This window comes from Embiotoca jacksoni, unplaced genomic scaffold (assembly GCF_022577435.1).
Source record: "Embiotoca jacksoni isolate LCO1_2020_lvr unplaced genomic scaffold, fEmbJac1.0.p SCAF_31, whole genome shotgun sequence".
Lineage (NCBI taxonomy): Eukaryota > Metazoa > Chordata > Actinopteri > Embiotocidae > Embiotoca > Embiotoca jacksoni.
The window spans coordinates 3,557,787-3,571,740 of NW_027185383.1; the positions used below are offsets into that span (position 1 = coordinate 3,557,787).

The 13,954-nt window shown below is 40.6% G+C and overlaps 3 protein-coding genes and 1 non-coding gene across 5 annotated transcripts; 2 read left to right on the forward strand and 2 right to left on the reverse strand.

Moving 5' to 3' along the window:
• Positions 1-20: 20 nt before the first annotated feature.
• catip (ciliogenesis associated TTC17 interacting protein) lies at positions 21-3,973 on the reverse strand. Its single transcript, XM_069164530.1, has 9 exons — positions 3,575-3,973; positions 3,129-3,317; positions 2,974-3,029; positions 2,726-2,812; positions 2,325-2,492; positions 2,114-2,238; positions 1,096-1,172; positions 881-948; positions 21-761 (listed from the first exon to the last, which is right to left on the reverse strand). The coding sequence occupies exons 1-9, from the start codon at positions 3,741-3,743 to the stop codon at positions 573-575; spliced, it is 1,128 nt and encodes a 375-aa protein (XP_069020631.1). The 5' UTR covers positions 3,744-3,973; the 3' UTR covers positions 21-572.
• Positions 3,974-4,834: 861 nt separating this feature from the next.
• LOC138207360 (caspase-8-like) lies at positions 4,835-7,620 on the reverse strand. Of its 2 annotated transcripts, none has more exons than XM_069164529.1 (6): positions 7,315-7,620; positions 6,400-6,740; positions 6,251-6,285; positions 5,968-6,073; positions 5,348-5,894; positions 4,835-5,173 (listed from the first exon to the last, which is right to left on the reverse strand). In XM_069164529.1, exons 2-6 carry the CDS (start codon positions 6,731-6,733, stop codon positions 5,026-5,028), a joined length of 1,170 nt encoding a protein of 389 aa, XP_069020630.1. In that variant the 5' UTR covers positions 6,734-6,740; positions 7,315-7,620; the 3' UTR covers positions 4,835-5,025. The 2 variants fall into 2 exon arrangements, with proteins under 2 accessions (XP_069020630.1, XP_069020629.1); XM_069164528.1 differs by having other exon boundaries at positions 6,400-6,743.
• A 209-nt stretch (positions 7,621-7,829) lies between these two features.
• Positions 7,830-7,901, forward strand: trnae-cuc (transfer RNA glutamic acid (anticodon CUC)). Its single transcript has one exon. It is a non-coding gene; the product is annotated as a tRNA-Glu (tRNA).
• A 798-nt stretch (positions 7,902-8,699) lies between these two features.
• LOC138207341 (interleukin-3 receptor subunit alpha-like) lies at positions 8,700-13,739 on the forward strand. The gene is made up of 10 exons (XM_069164501.1): positions 8,700-8,757; positions 9,245-9,468; positions 10,099-10,148; positions 10,265-10,419; positions 10,719-10,894; positions 11,795-11,928; positions 12,097-12,241; positions 12,380-12,485; positions 13,018-13,099; positions 13,196-13,739. Exons 2-10 carry the CDS (start codon positions 9,402-9,404, stop codon positions 13,280-13,282), a joined length of 1,002 nt encoding a protein of 333 aa, XP_069020602.1. The 5' UTR covers positions 8,700-8,757; positions 9,245-9,401; the 3' UTR covers positions 13,283-13,739.
• Positions 13,740-13,954: the final 215 nt, after the last annotated feature.

The window sequence follows — 13,954 nt, forward strand, 5'->3', positions numbered from 1 at the left end:
GTAGTCACTTCCGCTTCAAGTCAAAAGTAAAAGCCATTTTTATTCACAAGTAGAGGGATTTAAATAAGCATTGCGTGTCATTTTAAGTTTACGTGTACGTGACGCAGGTGAAGACCAGTCTGCGTGACTTCACAACTTCTCAGCCACAGCCCAAGGCGTTAACGTATTTCAGATATTTTTGTTTCAGGGTGCATACTTTTATTTTGAAAACACACCAGCTTCTTTCCGTTTTAAGAAGTTCAATTCTGTTTTCGACTTTTTCTAGTGGACAAATTTGAATACGGTTGCTCTGGCCAAACAGGTCTGACGTAACACTTAAAAGAGGCCAAACTACAAACACCGTGTTTAAAACAAACTACTTTATTCCCTAACGTTTTTTGTAAAGGTCACACAGTCTGAGGTGTAAAAGTTACCGTTCCTCTCCACCGTGTTTCCTTTTATACTACTAGTCATCTATCACTCACAAGACTGATACAACCTCAAAACTTCAGAGTAAATTTAAGTGATAAATGAACAGGAAGTTATAAAAAAAAAGAAAAAAAGACTGAGTTGTGAGTCATATGAGTGTGCTTTCAGAGGGACGGGTCTGTCAGGTTTGGTTCTGGTGGACGGCGAGAAGCAAAAGGGAGGAAGTATTCTCTGGCAAACTGGAAGACATCATCTGGTTTCCTCAGCAACAAGAACTGCAGGAAGTCCGATATGAGGGCTCGGATGTCTGGATGCTGTCTCAGGTAAGAGGCGTGGTCCGCCTTCAGCTCCTCCTGACACAACCACACATAAACACACATTTATACTTTGTTCAACAAGAGAAGATGTGCGGAAGAAAACACACGTGTTTTACAAAAACAGTTTTGTATCGTTTAAGAGCATCACGTGTCACCTTTCTGTCCAGGAACTTAGAACACATCTGGATGTCTTCCTCCCACACCAGGGGGATCTTCTCTAAACCTGATATTCACACACACACAAACATCAGTGACTGCGTTTCATTAGATGAATGTCTGTTCTCTCTCTGTGTGTGTGTGTGTGTGTGTGTGTGTGTGTGTGTGTGTGTGTGTGTGTGTGTGTGTGTGTGTGTGTGTGTGTGTGTGAGACCTTTTTCTATCTGTGATGGCAGCTGCAGAAGCCTCATGGTGACCGGTGATCCCACCTGAGCTCTGCTGGCCAAGTGTCTGATCAGAGAAAACAAAATGTTCAACAATTCAAGTCTCAAGTGATGGATTTTGCAAAAAGTGACATAAACAGTATGAACGCAATGGACTCATCAAGTCAAGTCTCATTTCTATACTACAAATGTTCCGTGAGGGCCGTTGGATCTGTACAGCCTCTGTGATGACATTATGTCGTGAAAAACAACTAATACACACGCACAGAAACAAAATGACCTTCAAGGAGTTTTCTCTATGTTGTACTTCCTCATATACAAACTCAAATACCCCAAACAGTGATCTGCCATCACATTAAAACCACTGAAGGGTGACGCATTAGGTATAACACAACAGTCTAGCATTTAATCCTCTTTTCATAAGATTTTACTTTCCCTTTGTTTTAAATTGTATTGTTTGTATTTTCCTGGTCATGTTGGAGACTGTAATTTGCGGTGCTGTTGAACTGAACTGGGTTATACTGAGAGGTGTTTGTAATATTTTGTACCTCCCATTTTAACTAATGAGGTTGATAAAAACTGAACATTATAATCCTTTGAAGTGAAGAGTTCTTGCTCGGCTGTTGGATTATACTTAATGCTTATCCTGTCAGTGGTTTTGTGTCTCTTATCAGGATAAAAGGTACAAACAATTTCCCACACTTTTTTGGACACTTTACACTTTTTCATTTTGTAAATATTATGTAAAAGCACCAATAATCATCCCTACAATGTTGTCATAATATTGATATAGAGGTTTTTGGGCAAAAATATTGTGACATTAGATTTTGTCGATATCAACCAGCCCTAATTAAAACTCAAGTCAAGTATTCAGGCCTTCAGTGAGCTGCAAAGACTAAAAGAATCATAAAAAAGTACAATCAACAGTTGTACTCTGCTTTATAGTGGTATACAGTGAGACTGTCCAACAGGTTTAACATCCTGAAGAGTTATCGTCATTGAGTTTACCCGTCATCCAGGAAGTAGCACTGCCAGGTGGTGGGGCCGTCCTCCACAGAGTCAACAATCTTCTCCACCCCAAAAACCTCCAGGACCTCATCCCCAACCTCCAGCTGCTTCAGACCCAGCTCACTCTGACCACACAGACAAATAATCAGAGTTCAACTCTCAAGTACGCCACTGAAGGACCAAGAAGCCTTCCGCAGGTGTAACTACTCACAAAGGTGGTGTGGATGATGTGTGATTGTCGGTCGAAGGAGACAAAGGTCATGTGCTCTGGCACTTTCTTCCTCAGAGCGATCAGGCGCATCAGCAGTAAGCAGGAGCCTTCAGTTACCAGCCCTCTCAGGACAGACATGGGATAAGAAACACACTCCGTTGTCACCTCCTGTACGCAGAATCACACACACAAGAAGGGTTACAACTTACGGTCATTTCATCACAGCAGGTTTGACGACATCTGCAAGCACGACTTTGATAAATAGTGGTTTAACAGTGAGCTAATTATAGTCAAACTGGAGCAACATGATGAGGAGGAGGAGAAGTAGCAGCGAAATGGGGCTGAAGCCCAGTTTTGTCAGTATTTCATCCAGCTGACTCTCACTGTATTTCTTCTCTTACCTCTCCCACAGTGGAAGCTCTATCGATCACCATCTGCCCATCACGCTGCACCATGTGACACCTTTTGTCCAAACTGTGGCCTTCCAGCTAAAGAAGAGATTCAGGCGTGTTTATGGGGGGAAAAAAAATGCAAAATCAAAACAAAAAGATGTGTCATAAATATGGAAGGCCGGCGAGGGCACAATGGTTTCATTAGCTGGTCCATGCCAGTTAAAATGAGACAGCCGGGGAGGGTTGCAGGGACTCACCTGGACATACTCGTGGTAATCTTCCTCCAGCACCTCCAGGTCAGAGGTTAGGTAGGCTTAAATGGTGAAACGAGGCAGAGAAGAATAGATGAAGAGGAGCAAACTGATGTGAAACAGTGGGGGTGAACTTGACAGCACCTTCTGCGTCCGGTCACCTGTCACTGTTGTTCCACAGGGGGACTCATCATCAATGGCTCCGTGGCTCTGAGCATGCAGCAGCATGCAGGGCTGCTGCACTCTGCGAGCAAACTCCACCGTCACGCTGAACCTGCCCAGGTCTCCGCCGCCCTCCGACGCGGTCAGCAGGCTGTCTGGAAACACGCACTTCTGCAGCTCTGCAGGCTCTGACAGAAGTTCAGTTGGGCAATTGTTAGGTTGGATATCAGCCACAATGCACAGTTTTCAATATTTCTGAAGCACTTTCTGTTTTCTGTCAGCTGCTCAGGTGAAGTGAGCTCCTGTCCTGTTCTTCTTTTGTTTTGTTTTTTTGGACTGGAGCAGCTCAAGATGCCAAAAGCAGCTGGTGCCAAACTCAAGTGCGCGCAGCTCTGGTCTCCTACCGATCCTCTAAATCATACTGAACCAAATACTGTCAACTCACCGATGCTGGACAAGAATCCGACAGCTTCATCAGAGGCTCGCAGCTCCTCGTCGGCTCCGACAGCTTCATCAGAGGCTCGCAGCTCCTGCTCGGCTCCGACAGCTTCATCAGAGGCTCGCAGCTCCTGCTCGGCTCCGACAGGACTCACGTCCTCCAGCGGCGCTTCCATCGTCAACGCTGTCTTTATTTACGGCAGAAACTCCCGCTACTAAAACAAGTCCCTGCGCAGTTATAAGTGCTTCACAAGACACAATTTTGTCGCGACAGGAAGGTTGTTTTTTGTCATTTCGTTGTTGTTGTTGTTGTTGTTGTTGTTGTTGTTGTTGTTGTTGTTGTTGAGGAAAGCGGTCTTATTCCGTACTTCTCTGTTCAGCTTCTTTTCCGATACGGAAAAAGAATACGGACGAATCCAAGTTGTCATGGCAACGACGCTGCGGTACCGTAAAGAACGTTGTATGAGCGCAGTGAAGATGCGCAGCCGCATCTGGATAAAAAACATTATTCGTCCATCCATCCATTATCTATACCCGCTTTACCCCGGACAGGGTCACGAGGGGGGCTGGAGACTATACATTATTTATGATAAAGTTATTAATCATTGTTACTTTTGTAACTTAAAATGTCAAACTTTCAAATACTAAATATGGACTTACTAAATTGTTTCCACAAATCAATTTTGATATTTAAAACTATCAATTTGAGGTTGAAAAGTCAACGTTTTGTCTCAAAGCAGCAAGTTAATCATTAAGTCAATGTATGAGATAAAATATTTTTTTTTAACAGAAATAAAAAAGCTCATCCAACTGTACAGAAAAAGGACTGAAATACATATTAATCTGTAATTCAGATTGTTTACAACTCTTAGCTGTTACTATTGGTGTCTTAGATCTTTATTGTTAGGATTTTTCTTCCAGTTTATTTGTATTATTTTATTTGCCTTGGTTCTGAAATGTATTAATCCCGGTTTCTAAAGTATTTTGTAACTTTGTTTTAAAAGGCTGTCTACATAAAGTTTATTACTATAATTGTTATACGTTGTATAACTTTTCCTCCATTTGAATGTATTACAGCTCTTTTGGTTTCAGTTGACTAATAATACAAATTTGAAAATCTGAGTTTCTATTGACAACTTATTTGCCACACTTATAAATGTTACCACGATGCTGAATTTAGGGCTTTTGCTTGTAAAAAGTTCTAGTGAAGAAAATCTCTATAGCCTAAATAACTCCTGTTAAAACTTGGACCCAGCAACGACAGATCATCATACTTTAAACTTTATTCTCTGGTACAAATCAGTGGCTGTATAAAAACCAGGGGCTCAATGTAAAACTAAGATTTAAAACAATAAAACATTTTTACAAAGATAAAAAAAGCTTTAAGAAACAATTCCCCTGAGCTTATTGTACATATCATTAAGAGGCAAAGTATGATGTGTTTGCGGTGATTAAGTTTCACTCGTGATGTGGTGACAGCACGAGTCTCTTCCTCAGGGTGAACCTCACTTCAGGTATCTGCTTTCCTGCACCATGTTGTGTGGAGGCCTCTCTCAGACCTACACCATAGTTCACGTGGTGGAGGATGGTGGTGACGTCCTCTCCCCTAAAGTAACGAGTACAGCGTACAAAAACGTGTTACAATAACTCTCAGTGCACAAATTATAACTAGGTAACATGTAGAATATACATGATCATGGGAGACGATCATGTGATCAGATCTAAAAAAACAAAAAAGAAGCTCAAATATATTGTGGATGTTGTTGATTTCAGGATTTACCTGGGACACCTCTCCTTCAGCTGCTCACAAACGGTCTGGACAAACCAGCTCCCTTCTACTTTGTGTCTGAATGCTGCATGATCTTCAACAGTGGCTACAGCAACCAGAAGATCTGCGTCCTCGGGGATGAATGATGAGAGAGGCTCATCAGCCTCCAGATCGTGCACGAACACGCCGTGCTGTTTCTGGCTCCCTTGGCAGGCCTGGATCAGGAACACTTTGGGCTTCCCGCTGAGCGCTGACTGCTCGGTCGCCTTGAACATTGTGGTAATTTGCTTAATGGGGAGGGGGTTCAGGTCGGTCCCCAAAACCACACCCTTTCGTCCGTGAGTCAGAACACAGCAGATGAAGGCGTCTCCGTGCTTCACGTCCTGCTGAGGATCTGTGAATCTGCTGCCAGACCACTCCTGAGCTCCGAACTCCTGCAGCTGAGCGAGGTCACTCAGAGAAGCAAAGCAAGCCAGTACCCGGTCCATCTGGTCCTTGGTTTGGTCTTTAACCATCAGCACTCTGAACCCCAGCCAGCTGAACACCTCTGCCAAACTTTCTGCAGGACACAAAGAAAAAAAATGCTTCAACCACCAACAATGCTGTCAAAAAGTGAATAGTCTATAACATACGAGCGTCTTTGTCGGTTCCACTTCTTAATGTGCCGTCCATGAAACTCTCGTTGTTTATGATCACACAGAGGCCGACAGGCTTGCTGTTCAACTGATAAAGATCATCCTGAAAACAGAGGAAACAAATGGACACAAACACTTCCATTTAAAAGCTAAAATAATAGTGTTCAGTAGCTTATATATTAATTCTGTGTTAATACCAGCTAATACGAATGTGTCCACAGGCTTTGAGATGTAACTATTTCTTTTCTTATATCGGACTATTTCAGCATCAACACCTCACCATCTTTCGCCTCTTGCTCTCTTGTGGCAGAAGATCTGAGGAAAGAGGGAAGCAGAGTTACACATTAAACATGAAACTCTGACAATATTTTTATGCAGTTTCATGTGACAGACAGCACATGTCTATACCAGTGTTATGTGTTCACGTACCACTGTGAACTGAAGAGACTTGGACAGGTGTAGGTAGAAGCATGGTGTCGTTCAGGTGGATGTTCCTCAGCTCAGGGTAAGTTGCTTGAACCTCGTCAGTTTGCAGGAGGTCCAGGAAGGCTTCGCAGGTGTCTTCTCCTTTATTCATGATCTTATCCACAAGCTCAACAACGTGTCCCTCCACGTCTTGTTTGTTGATGCTCTTGAGGTTGTTGTACTCCCGTGTGGTTATCAGGTTATTCTCTTGAACTTTGTTGAGGATCAGCCGGTAGTCTCCAGACAAAGCCGTCTGAATGGCTGTTTTGTTGCGCTTCATTGTGTCTCTGGCCGACATGCTGAGTCTGCTTTAGAGAAAGACACAAACAAATTTAAACTGCAAGCATATCCCCGCTTAAAGTTGCAATTTTTGTCTCGTATTATTACGAATTATTTTAACATCTTTTAATCCCAAACATTAAGAGTGCGCAGAAAAAAATTCAAGTCGATCCGACAAAATCTCTAAGGAGGACTTCGTTAAAGTACATAATTTGCGAATCGCCAAAAATGGGGACTAAATTCAAAAAGGTGAAAGTAAAAGGTAAAAGGTGCATGTAGGTAAATGTACCCGCATCTCTCTAGGGGGCGCTAGCGAGCCAGTCGTCGTGAGCGGGAGAGATATGTTTATCACCTTTCATGAGTTTTTGAATATGAGAAAGCCTTCAAAAATGCATTTCTTTCTGGAGAATAATAATAATAATAATAATAATAATAATAATCATCATCATCATCTTTTAAATAACAAAAGGGCTTTGGCACCATTCGGTGTTCGGGCCCAAAAAACATTTTTTATAATGTTGAAAGAAAAAGAAACCCAAATTAACTACAGCACGTTGAACTATGTAACGCATGCAGCACAATGCAGTATTCAGTACTTACAGTCAGACAGTCCTCCTTTCCAGATACTAAAGGTGGTGTGTCAGGAAGAAACGTAGGAAGCTACTTTCGTTTTCAAAACTCAGCTTCCAGAGAAAAACCATGTCGCTGTCAGGACGCTGATCTTTGTGCAAGAGCTCATTGTGAGACTCAGTACGCCTCGGATGTAGTGACAGACACCCGAGTGTTCACGCCCATAGTGGAGGAGAAAGTACTACCGGGTGGGAAACAGCCACGGCAGCTGCCAAAAATGAAAAAACAAAAAAGCCATTGATATCTGTAGTTTTTAGTCTCCAAACAAACAGATAAACCCTTTTTCTTACTATCGCCACCTCAGGCAGCAATGAGCCGTTACCTCCTCACTTAGCGCACCACAGTGAAGCGAAGACAGGACAGCCGATAACTGACCGGACAAACTGCGAGCAAGGATGCACGTTGCCTTATTGTGCGTAAAATAGGATGACAGTGTGGAGTGATAGAAAATGTATTCTAACTTCTTTGATCATGCATCGCAGTTGTCCCTGGTGGTCTAGTGGTTAGGATTCGGCGCTCTCACCGCCGCGGCCCGGGTTCGATTCCCGGTCAGGGAACACGTTTTTTTGATATCTTGAATTAAAGAAGCCAACGATTGCCAAATGCCCCTCAGGCAGCAACCATCCTGTTATTTATAGCAACTGTTCTTAACCTTTCCCTCACTGATTGGGTAAATCATGTAAATCATGTCAAATTTACATGATTTACATTGTAAATCATGTAAATCATCACATGCGGGACATTCCACGGGTGAATAATTTGCCAACTGCTAAGCTGAAGTGAAACCCATGAGTGCTCCTGTCTTGGCTCTATGGCCTTCCTCAAGCTATCAAACCACGAAACACCCAAAACCAGGATGCCCTTTGAACTATGAAGATCAGATTTTACACACCAGAAGATTTAGACCAGAAAACTAAAAGAAAATCTGTGAAGTTTACTTTAAATTTAAATATTTTTTAATTCAGCTAACATCCAAATACTTTTCAAAGCCTTCATTATGATGCATGAAATAAAAATTCAGCTGAGAAAATGTCGTCCTTTTTATTGCTGCCTGTAAGTAAGCAAATTGAAACATAACATGTAAAAAAACAAAAAACAAATCGGTTTTATTAAGTTACTGATTCTGTAACATTTTCAAAAGTTTCCAAGCATATACAAAATATATTGATTCTGTCTTTCATCAGTATTGATGATCAAAACATTACTTGTGTAGAAACTCATAAAGATAGGATGATTAAAAAAAATAAAAATCTATGAATCAAGCATAAAGAAAGAGAAAGAAAGCCTTGGTTTCCTGGAGGTCTGTACAGTAGGTGACGTCACTGCTCAATCTTTCCCCAGAAATGTGTCACTGTCGTCTGGCAGAGAGCGCTGAGAACAATAGTCAGCGGCAGAGTGGCGGCACAGCAGGAGGTAACGGCTTCTTATTAATGCTGTTTACAATATTGTTATTATAATATAACTGGCAGGAGTCTTCTGTGTAAGCTTTTTTTTCTAGAGAGCTTTAACCCTGAATTGAAAATTGCGATTATGTCCATTTATCATTGTTTGAAGGAGAGTAGCTGAGTGTGTAAACAAAGCAAAAACTTTTTGTTGTTGAAACTCAACAACCTAAAGAGAATTTACCTCAAGAAAGAAGTTTCTTTGGGTTTGATTATGTGCTTACTTGTCTAAACGTCTTACTGGCACTCAGCTTCGGCATGTAAGCACTTAAAAAGGGGAAGTATGAAAAAACAGAAAATTGCCAAGTGTAGTGTGATACAACACTCCACACTTACACCCTGCTAACTGTATGTTCATTGTTTCTCTGTCTTTGTGTGTGTTTGTATGCTTGTTTTTATATCCTGGTGTGGACTTAAACCTGGACGCACACCAACCCATCGGGACATGTGTCACTTAGGGGACAAAAATTGACATTCCCCTGGGAAGAGTCAGATTTAACACTTGGTAGGGTCCGGGTTAAGATTCAGTTTTGTTTTGGATTTTTTTATATAGTTTGTGGGGTGGGAGTGTGTGTGTGTGTGTGTGTGTGTGTGTAAAACCCCCATAGGTTGGCTATGAAGCTGTTTCCTGTTCATCAAATACTGTGGTCCAGTTTGCTGCTTCTGTGGGTCTCACAAAGTGGTGGGTGACCTCTGACATTACTCGTGCACATACACTGTTAATACAAGACATGCATGGTGATCAAAGGTTATCAAAACATGGCTATTAAAACATGCCACACAATTTTCCTGCGGTAAACAAGGTTTTCTTTATGAAAGCTTGTTTTAATCAGGGTGGGGTCGCACGTCATCTTTGATCTTTCTCTGTAGAAAATGTTCAAGGAAAAAAACTTATTTTTTTTAGAAGAAGAATAATAATTATTACTATTTTTTAGAGGGAGTGAATTTCGTGAATGACATCACAAAAATGTATTGACTTTTTATTTTATAAGAGAAATTAATGCTTTTTGAATTGGAGCCAGAGATATTTTGAAGCCAGCCCCTGGTGGCCGTCATTGGTATTACACTTTAAAGCATTTCTGCATCTCTTCACTTTTCAGCCCCGTAGACTACGTTCACTTTTACATACAATATCTGCGTACTGCCAAGGAGAATGTGCTGCATGTTTTAATGTTGATGGACCATGTTGATGTCCACACTGGGCTGCACATTGTTATGTGCATGTTTTCATATTTAAAACTTTTATGACTACCATCAATTATATTTGTGTTTTCTCTCATGCGAAAACTACATGTATGTTTTCTATTAACAGAGACTGAGGGCAACGATTCAGATGTCTGTCAGATGGACATAGATAACGTGGTAATGAAAATAATATTTTAACTTGCCAACTGGCCTCACAGATGCAGTAAATCTAATTAATTTCTTTGTTTTATTTTCTATTCTTTATGTTCTTTATGTTTGTGAAACTCTTCCAGCTTGTTGTTCAGAATTCTGCAGGGCTGGATACCATTGTAGATAAGACTGATGTGAAAGAAACCTTTACCTGCCTCCTTCACTCCACAAATGTGCTGAACTGCTCCTGGTCCTTCCACATTTTAGAGAAGGACATGCAGCTCTCTGTTTATATCAGGTATTCTAATTTTTTGTAATCATACATTACCCATATTTATATCTAGGTATGTTCTGTATATAATGTATAATAGATAATAATATCTCTCAAAGAATAGGATGTTTCACCACCGAATAAGACATGAGGTGGCTTTTTTTCTTTGTGACAATAAACATGAATAATTGACTAATACCAAACTGGGTTAGCGTAACCACTTTTCAAGCAGACAGAGTACAGTTCACCTTTAAGAGATCAGAACATATTTATAGTGTTGGAACATTGTTTTGAGTGTTTATCTCTTTCTCTGTCTCCTCGCTCAGTGTTTGTGATGACGACGAAGCTGTTCAGTTTCTAAACCGTACGTCTGTGGAAAGAGTCGGATCGATGTCTATGATTCTCAGCCAGCATGAGGTGTCAAATGTAGTCCTCCACTTTAACATGTCCCTGAACGACAAGTGGACGACTTACACCTATATGTACGAAATGGACATCCTCGGTAATACTCACACACAAACACTGTCACTTTTGTTGAGTAGTTACAAATGCTAGTACTCCAGATAAGGTTTTAAATAGGATCTCAGTGGATCTTTAACATCTGTTTTTGGGAAGTATTTTTAAAACAGTAAACATGCTTTATCAGATGACTTATTAAGGTGCAACACAATCTGTATCGACAAAGTTAACTGTGAAAAAGTTTCTGTGACAGGTCACATGGTGGAAACAAATAGGCGTTAGTTTGAAAATTGTTTCACGACAATTAGTGTGCACGGATTATTAAACTGCCAAGAGTATAGCATGCATTTGGAGGAAAGGAGCTCACAAAACGCCTGAGGAGAAATTTAAAAGATCACAGAACAATGATGGTCCATCTTCTGGGAACCACAAATCTATCTACAATGTTTTGGTGCCGTCCATCTAACAGCTGTTGAAATATTTCAGTCTGGACCTAAGTGATGGATCAAAGAACCGACAGAGAGTCAACTTTTCAAATTGGAAAAAAGACACAAATGGTTTTATTATCATATATTTATAACTAACTCACTTTCTTTCTCTGCAATTTTGTTCCCTTATTATTGGATCATTTTTCTTCAAACTAAAACTTTATTCTTATAATAGTTCAGCTGTAGTCTGTGAATGTAACCCGCTCTGAAACCGTGTGGCCATTTTTCTGCATCAGTGGTTTCAATTATTTGATTATTTGACTGTAAGGGGGCTGTGATTCACATTTAGTTGGAGTTCGGTTTAGGCATATACAAGATACATTTATGAATTAGTTTGTTAAGTTAAAGTTTCAGGTTCAGCTGAGGTTGTATTTCAGAGTCCACAGCAGATCTTAAAGTTTTTTTTTCATCAATCATCAATTATGTTACTAATGATGTGTTTGTGTGTGTTACAGAGGTGCTGTCTCCACCCCAAAACATCTCTGCATCGGTCACCCGTGGAGACCTGAATGTAGTGTGGGATCTGCCCCACACTCGATCCAACTTCAACCCTCAATGTTTTGAATGCCAGCTGGACATGGATGACCAGGTGCAGTATGTCTGAGTGTGTCGATCACTACGTGTGCTGATTATTCCAAATATAGTACATGCCATTTATTTTATTATTTTCTGTATTCCAACAACACAAATAAACAAGACAAACTTGATTTAATGGAAACAAGTCCACAAAGTCTGAACTGTCTAATCTTTAAAACAGGAAAGTTTCAAAAACTTGACTGGCCAGCGTTCTTATACAGAACTGAATGCAGATCCCACAAAAACCTACAGAATCAGAATGAGGACCAGAATAGCGAAAAAATGCTACGGATTTTCTCAGTGGAGTGACTGGAGTCACACTGTCAGTGAGTGCGGTTTGTTAAAGTGCTTTTAACTGACGGCTGGTGGCCTGTCACTCATATTTTCACACTATATTTTATAAAAGCAACAACCTCAGTATGATTAGCGTCTTTGTGTGTATCTGTGTGTGTGTGTGTTCGTAGCGGTGGAACAGTCTGTTAGTGCTGTCAACCCTCTGGTGATCATCTCCATCTCACTCGGAATACCCATGATCCTCCTGGCTGTCCTGCTGTTTCTGCGCCATCAGAGGTACAGTTAGTTTCTAACCGAACCGCCGACCAACCTGTCGACTGATGCGTGACTCGCACACATTCCCACGCCCCCACATCCCCTCACAGCCCCTCACAGACATCATACCTCTTATCATACCATTCACACCTACTTTTTTTTTTTAACCACCTCATTGAGCTGTTTCACATCTGATACATCTGTCCTTTCTTGTAAGTGTGAAAAGGACCTGTGTCAGAAAAAAAGACAAATTTGTCCCCCATTATCAGCAGCAGCACAGAGGCTATGTTCAAAAACAGAGGGCACAAAGGAGAAGTAAGAGGACAATGGTAGTGTTTTTTATTTGTGAAAGCCACAACCCATCATCAACTCTAAACTTCCTTAAATTGCACACAGAAGTTGACCTTAAGTGTTGTACAAGTTCTTTGTTAAAATCTGTCAATCAAAATGATTATTTTCTTTACTGCAGCTGAATTAAAATTGACAATCTTGCTGCAGGCTCATTTGTGTGTGTGTGTGTGTGTGTGTGTGTGTGTGTGTGTGTGTGTCTCAGGTTGTCTCAGGCTCTGTTTCCTCCGATTCCTTGCCCGCCGCCAAAGTACAAGTATTTCCTGGAAAAAAATGATGCACTGAATGTAAGCCACACACACACACACACACATTAGACACTTAACCACAAACATTTGTACTCAAATGGTTGAACAGTTTTGGTTCTTGTGTTGTATTGTCAGTTCTTCCATTCTGCGCCGCCCACAATGCCTGAGGAGGAGATCACAGTGGTGGAATACGCAGAGCAAAACCCTGGAAACAGATCTTAAAAGCAATCCAAGATGAACAAAACAGAAAAATGACTCTAAATGTGTCAATATCTGCACTTTCAAGCTTTCTAATATAATATTTCCATTAAGGAATTTGCATATATGTGTCGAATGCATTCAATGTGTGTTGATGTGTTTTTGTGGAAAACATGGTTAAATATTTTCATAAATATTTTTATTCCATCCAGTTGGGTCCAGAAAGTTGGTCAATGTTTTGTGACTATTAAATATACCATATATGACAGCAACATACTTTTATTATTTTTATTAGGGAGAATTTAGTTCTAGCATGCTATGATTTATTATGTAACTCAAGTGAGCTAATTGTGTTTCATTATAAACTCACGAAAGAGGGACATGAGCCGAACAAGTCAGTTCACTCATTCTCAAATGTTTCTCCAGAAATTGTGTAAGTTTTTATGTGTGAAATAAAGTCAGGTGTGATATTGTCATCTGATCTTTTAAAATTCATTCACTTACTCAATTTTATTCACCTTAATCCCTGTTCATAGATTTTGGTCCAGTGAGAGCGGTTTACACTCTTAAGCATTGCAGTCCTGTATGTACAGGACAATAACAGTAAAAGCAAAAATCTCAGACATTAAAGCCCTCAAAAACTGAACTCAACCAGCATTGCATAAAATATGAGGCGACTTTACCTTGAAGTAGCTT

Excerpts from the sequence above, each read along its gene's own strand:
- catip (XM_069164530.1), bottom strand. The coding sequence starts at position 3,743 with ATGGAAGCGCCGCTGGAGGACGTGAGTCCTGTCGGAGCCGAGCAGGAG. Across the intron at positions 2,493-2,725 it reads GAGCTTCCACTGTGGGAGAG|GAGGTGACAACGGAGTGTGT; the intron begins GTAAGAGAAGAA and ends TTCTGCGTACAG. Across the intron at positions 1,173-2,113 it reads TGCTACTTCCTGGATGACGG|ACACTTGGCCAGCAGAGCTC; the intron begins GTAAACTCAATG and ends TTCTCTGATCAG.
- LOC138207341 (XM_069164501.1), top strand. The coding sequence starts at position 9,402 with ATGAAGCTGTTTCCTGTTCATCAAATACTGTGGTCCAGTTTGCTGCTT. Across the intron at positions 12,242-12,379 it reads TGACTGGAGTCACACTGTCA|CGGTGGAACAGTCTGTTAGT; the intron begins GTGAGTGCGGTT and ends GTGTGTTCGTAG. Across the intron at positions 12,486-13,017 it reads CTGTTTCTGCGCCATCAGAG|GTTGTCTCAGGCTCTGTTTC; the intron begins GTACAGTTAGTT and ends TGTGTGTCTCAG.
- LOC138207360 (XM_069164529.1), bottom strand. The coding sequence starts at position 6,733 with ATGTCGGCCAGAGACACAATGAAGCGCAACAAAACAGCCATTCAGACG. Across the intron at positions 6,286-6,399 it reads AGTCTCTTCAGTTCACAGTG|ATCTTCTGCCACAAGAGAGC; the intron begins GTACGTGAACAC and ends CTCTTTCCTCAG. Across the intron at positions 6,074-6,250 it reads AGAGCAAGAGGCGAAAGATG|GATGATCTTTATCAGTTGAA; the intron begins GTGAGGTGTTGA and ends CTCTGTTTTCAG.